Source organism: Mus caroli, chromosome 9, assembly GCF_900094665.2.
Source record: "Mus caroli chromosome 9, CAROLI_EIJ_v1.1, whole genome shotgun sequence".
Taxonomy (NCBI): domain Eukaryota; kingdom Metazoa; phylum Chordata; class Mammalia; order Rodentia; family Muridae; genus Mus; species Mus caroli.
In genome coordinates this window covers 106,760,593-106,766,307 of record NC_034578.1, presented here as the reverse complement: position 1 = coordinate 106,766,307, position 5,715 = coordinate 106,760,593, and the positions used below count along the sequence as shown (strand labels likewise).

Sequence of the window (5,715 nt, the reverse complement as noted above, 5' to 3'; positions counted from 1 at the left end):
AGGAGGAGGAGGAGGAGGAGGAGGAGGAGGAGGGAAGAAGAAGAAGAAGAAGAGGAGGAGGAGGAGGAGGAAGAGGAAGAGGAAGAGGAGGAAGAGGAGGACAAGGAGGACGAGGAGGAAGAGGAGGACAAGGAGGGAGAGAGAGGAAAACAGAAAAGAAAGGAAAGGAAGAAAAAGGTGGGAAGAAAGAAGAAAAGGACAAAGAAAGAGGAAGAAGAAGAGAAAGAGGAAGGAAACAACAGTGGATGGGAGAGAGGAGGAAAAGAAGGGGAGAAGAAGAAAGGGGAATGAAAGGCTGCAGGAAAAAGAAAAGGGGGAGGAAGAAGGAGAAAATGATATAGGGAAGGAAAGGGAAGAAGAAATGAAAAAGAAAGACAAGGAGAAGGGAGAAGAGAAATCTGACTAGTGGTGCTGAGTAGTAAGACCTTATTCTATTGATTCTGAAATAAGTCACAGTTGGAATGGCTGTGTGTGACCGGGGCTAAGGAGCACAGCTGTGCAGGACCCACTTCTAACATCCACACACCCAGGCCAAGGAGACAGAGAGTGAGCACCACCTCTCCGTATTTTAAAGTTTTACAACAAACTAACAAACTTCTAAATAAAAGATGTTCCCTTTTCTAAGTTAATAAATATGCTATTTCAGTACTAACGAAACTGAGAGACAAGTAAAGAAACCTAAGAAGTCATTAACATGAAATCAAATGAATTCCACTTCCTGCTCAAGTCCATGCTGATCCTAGGGAGATGGATCAGGCATTAGAAGGCAGATCCCACCTTCCACCCCTCACCCACCCTTACTCCACAGGTGCCACAGGGAAAGGACCTGCCCCACCGCAGTGTAAGGTTGACAGGTCACATCCAGCTGCTGCAAAGAGACCCGCAGCAGCTGCAAGCCTTCCTGCCCTTTCGCTAAAGACCTAGCCCCCTCTCCCCTGCCTGGGAATCAAAGGCAACCTGAAGGCAGTCACACAGCGTAGGGAACCCCCTTCTCTCCAGCCCCCGTTTCCCCTCCCCAGAAACCTTTAAATGTAGATAGAAACTGTCTTTGTCTGGTGGGCCTTGGAGCCTCTTGCTTCAGATCTCCACTGTGTCATGCTTCAACGTGACTTCATTCTCTCTTGACATTCACCTCTCTCCCCACCCCCAAACCTAACTATCAGACAGAGTAGTGGGCACGCAGACAAAAGAACACCCTCTGCCCTCCCAACCCACTCTGCAGCCTTTCCCTCCTGATTCATGGTACACAGAAGAAAACACCCAGCTTCTCTCCCTTATTGAAAGGTGCCTCTAATTCAGTTACCAGCCATTCCCACACCCGTCAACCCCTCCCATGTGCCCTTCCAGCAATGTCTAGCGTCCAGAAGCCACAGACTTCTCCTGTTCTGCCTGGTTCAAGCAGGGCAGATTCTGCATCATCCTGTCATAATAAGGCTTTTTTAACCTAATCATCCAATGGCCAGTTTGAAGTGCAGATCACGTTAGTCTAAGTAACCATTGCAACCAACCGAGCAGAACAGTACTTGGGTAGGTGGCTCACCGATGGCGGTAGCTACTGATGGCTTCTAGCAGAAGGAGGGAAGAGAAGGAACCAGCGTTGGGAGTCCAGCCATTACTTCCTTCACCCTGCCCCCAACTACAAGTGATCTTGGGAGGGGCTAGAGTATACAGAAAAAGAAAGCTGACAGAAAGGCTGATTCCGTAATGCATCTTCCACAAGCTCATCACCCATGATGGGGTAGGACTCTTCAGTGATGCAACCAGGTTGGGTTCACCCTTGTTCCTGAAAGTTACCCTTCACCCATACTATTTAAGTAAATTCAATAAACTCACTGGTCCCCCAAGCCCCTCTTTTATGGAATTGTTGCTTTGGTCTGTCTTTGGGTAGATCTGGAGTAGATAGACGTTTGGTCTTGTCTATTGAAACCAGGCCGCATGGTGCTCCGTATTAATGAAACCAATGGCTTTTTCAGACTGTGCCTTGCCCTGAGAGATTCCATTTTATAAGTAGATTTTGACTCCAATTTGAGAATAGAGGAAGGCTGTACACCTAGGTGAACACTTCATTGGGACCATTTGCCCAGCACCAGTCATGAGGCACAGGCCTGTTACTTATTTCCAGGAGTAGAAAATGTGCCACTTTGAAATAAATTGGAGTGAACTGAGTCCATCGGGTAACATGAGAGTATTAAGATCATATCAAGAAAACAAGGCCCAAGGACATGAACACACCAGCCTGAGAAAGGGTACAACACCCTAATTTGGACCAAAGTGCCTAATGGCAAGAGTCCCCACCAACCTGTCATCTGATACCTGGAATGTGCTTCAAGGGCCAACAGGGAGAGTGTTCCCAGCTGTCCCTGGGGTTCAGTTCAGCCCTGTCCGCACTGCTGGTACTGCCTACCTGCCCATCCTCCTATTTGCCTGTCTGGACCTGCCATGTATCCATCCACCAGCTCTAGCCACAGACCCAATCCTGTGTTTCAACCTCTTATCTAAACTCAACACCACAACTTCACTCTCAAACCCCATGAGTCACAGCAGCCTGACTGGCATTGGCGGCCTTGTAACTGTCTCCTTGGGTTCCTTGGCTTATCAATACAGATTCCACTTACATTCCTAGCTTCCTACTTCTGAAACTTCATGAAATTCTGCTGCAACCCCCTTTAATCCTGTGCATCTATTCAGTGTGTGTGTGTGTGTGTGTGTGTGTGTGTGTGTGTGGTTACCCTGTGATATGTGATATGAGAGTTAATATTAGTAATTAAGATTCGAATAAAAAGAACCTGTGTTAACCTTGACCCAATTACCAATCTGGCAAATTGCTACCATTAAGATTGCTTTGTACATTTATTTTTACTTACTAAGTTCTGCCATGGTGGGAGGAGACACAAGTGTATGTGTTTAACTATGTTACTGGCATACCATGCTCAGGACAATAAATATCTCTCCCAGAAAAAGGTAACATAGCATATCCCTTCTAAACCCCAAGAGCATCCCAGACTGGAAGACCACATCTAAACAGAGACTCCTCCCAGTTTCTCATTTATGTGTAAGGACCGTTGAGTACCACTCAAACTTCACCCACACCCTCCAAATACCTCTCCAGACCACTCTTTAAAGGAGCAGGAAGAGGCCCATAGCCTTCCTTCTGATTACAGGGAACCCCTAAATCTCACCATCAGAAATGTTGTCCCAGTAAGGAGAGAGGAACTCAAACTGGCCCACTTGGATGATGTTGAAGAGCTCATCTTGGTCCCTCTCGGGACTTCGGAAAGGGGGGAAGCCACACAAGAGGATGTACAGGATCACACCGGCTGCCCACATGTCCACCTCCAGGCCGTAACCTTCAAGAACACAGAGACAGGCAGATCAAAGGTGAGAAACTCTCATCTCTTGAACTGCGCAACAACAGCAAAAGCAAAAGATCCTTCCTCCCTTCAGTTGCTTTTGTCTGGTGTTTTGTTGCAAATAAATAAATAAATAAATAAAAGTAACAAATGCAGCAACTGATTATAATGTAACTCTTTAGAGATGAGTTATACAATGTAATTGTCCTAGTTAGCTATAATTGTCAACTTGACATAGCCTAGACTTCCCTAAGGAGGGGGTCCCAGTTGAATGTGAGCCTACGAACAATATCTGTAGAGAACTGTCTTGATTATTAATTGATGTGGGTAAAATAGCCAAGCCCTCTATGGGCAGTACCATCCTTAGGCTTGAGATGAATAAGAAAACTAGTTAAATGTGAGTCCATGAGCAAGCTATCAAGCATCATTCTTCCTTGGGTTCTGCAGAATGCCTTGGTTGTGAGTGAGTTCTCTGGCTGGAGTAGCAAGCAGACTGCCTCCAGGTTCCTGCCTTGCATGCCCACCCAGACTTCCATAAGTGAATGACTGTGACCTGGAAGTGCAAGATAAAATAAGCCTTTTCCTTACCTAAGTGACTTTTGCTCATGGTATGTGCCATAGGAACAGGATGGAACTGGAACAGTGACATCCAGTTGAGATTTCTATGTACATCACCTATGTACCTCCCTACACAGGCATAGACACATTTTCAAGAACTTTCTGACTGCTCACCTTTAGGAGTAAACACAACAGGCAGCTTTAAATGGACATTAGAAGCCTTGGGGCAGGTTTATCAAGACACAAGTCAGCAAGAGCCTAAAGCAAATAAAGTTCCTGATGGCCCCTTTGGGGACAGCTCAGTGATGAGTGTTCAATTCTCAAGGACTGTTGATTCTTAAGGGACAGATTCTTTTGCCTCTTAAGATTTTCCCTTTGCCTCTGTAACTTGTGCGTCCCTAATCCAATCCCATCTTCCATGCAGCCCAGCTCTCTCCTGACTGCCTTCCCTCCTACCTGTGACTTCCCTGAATCAGAGCTTAAGTGTCCCTACTCTGATGTCACGGCAGAGCCACCAGCTGACCAGTTTAGCCATCAGATGGAAGAATCCCAATATGATACATTGATCCAGGTCATCCCTTCCTTGCCGACAGGACAACAGTGTGGGTCTGTGCCGATGTCTCTTGATCGGTGTGATGAAAATTTAACTCCTCCCACCTCATTTCCTCAGAGAACTTTTTCCCAACACCCCATTTTAGCCGGTGTGCTTTCCCCACACACTCACACTAATTTGCTTTGTCTCTTATCTAATTCATCTTTGCTTGCATTACACTGTCCTATGTCTTCCACTGTTCTCAGACACCTGTCATTCAAAATCTAAACACTTCCTGCTTGGGATAAGTCTAGGCTCCACCTACCCAACCCACTGACTCTAAAGGCAGTAAGACTAGTCTCAAGTCTCCACTGTAACCTCACGCAAGCTCTGTCTCCTCCTCACAGCTCCTGGGAACTACCCTTGCCTTCCACCCATGACCAAGCTTTCAAGCCACCCAGAATCTCTATCTCAGCTAACGGGTAAATTCACTTCATAATGCCACAGCAATTTATCTTCTGAATATTTTCTGTTTATTTTGCCAAAGTAGTTCACTGGAATCTATACAAATGAAGAATGGATATTTGTGAAGTCTGAAATGAGATCTCTTTTGCCTTTGAAGGGAAGTTCACCAAGGAATTTTTAAACTTTTAGCATAAGAAATGTTTCCATTTTCCCCCATAGTGTTAGACCTGGGTACAAATGGCCTTCGTTGAGTAGATTTCTCCCCCGTTCTATTTTTTGTCATTGTCCTGCCTACACACGCACACATACACACAGAGGAGGGGCAGGGAGAGGGAGCCAGTGACAGAGATGAAGACAGAGATGGAGACTGAGAGAGAGAGAAAGATGCATGCATGCATACAATTAAATAAGCAAGTGAACAATTAAATAAATAAATAAACAAATAAATAAATATTTATCAAGCCTGAGTTCCAGCTCTCTGAGATTTTGTAACAGGTCCTTGCTGGAAACACTAAGTAAGGCATTTGTCAATTGCAAAGCTTAAGTACCAAAGAGCAAAAGGTAACACTTACCTTTCTCAGAAAGAATTTCAGGAGCTACATATGTTGGCGTCCCACACACAGTAAATATAGGCCTCACCACATATTTGGCCAAGCCAAAATCAGCCAGCTTCAAGGTGATAGACTTGTCTTCGTTTCGCTGAACCTAGAAGGGATCAAAAGGTTCAAAGCATTAAAACTGCGATGGAAGTAAAGAAGGAACACTGAGGCAGTAGTGTGTGTGTGTGTGTGTGTGTGTGTGTGTGTGTGT

At 45.4% G+C, this 5,715-nt stretch overlaps 1 protein-coding gene across 2 annotated transcripts in view; it reads right to left on the bottom strand.

Moving 5' to 3' along the window:
* The window catches only part of Dclk3 (doublecortin like kinase 3), a 52,098-nt gene that overhangs the window by 1,466 nt on the left and 44,917 nt on the right, over positions 1–5,715 (bottom strand). For both annotated transcript variants that reach the window (XM_029481102.1, XM_021173300.2), the window contains 2 exons: positions 5,478–5,610; positions 3,180–3,347 (listed from right to left, as the gene is read on the bottom strand). In XM_029481102.1, the coding sequence (XP_029336962.1) occupies positions 3,180–3,347; positions 5,478–5,610 (301 nt within the window). The remainder of the gene's footprint in view (positions 1–3,179; positions 3,348–5,477; positions 5,611–5,715) is intronic.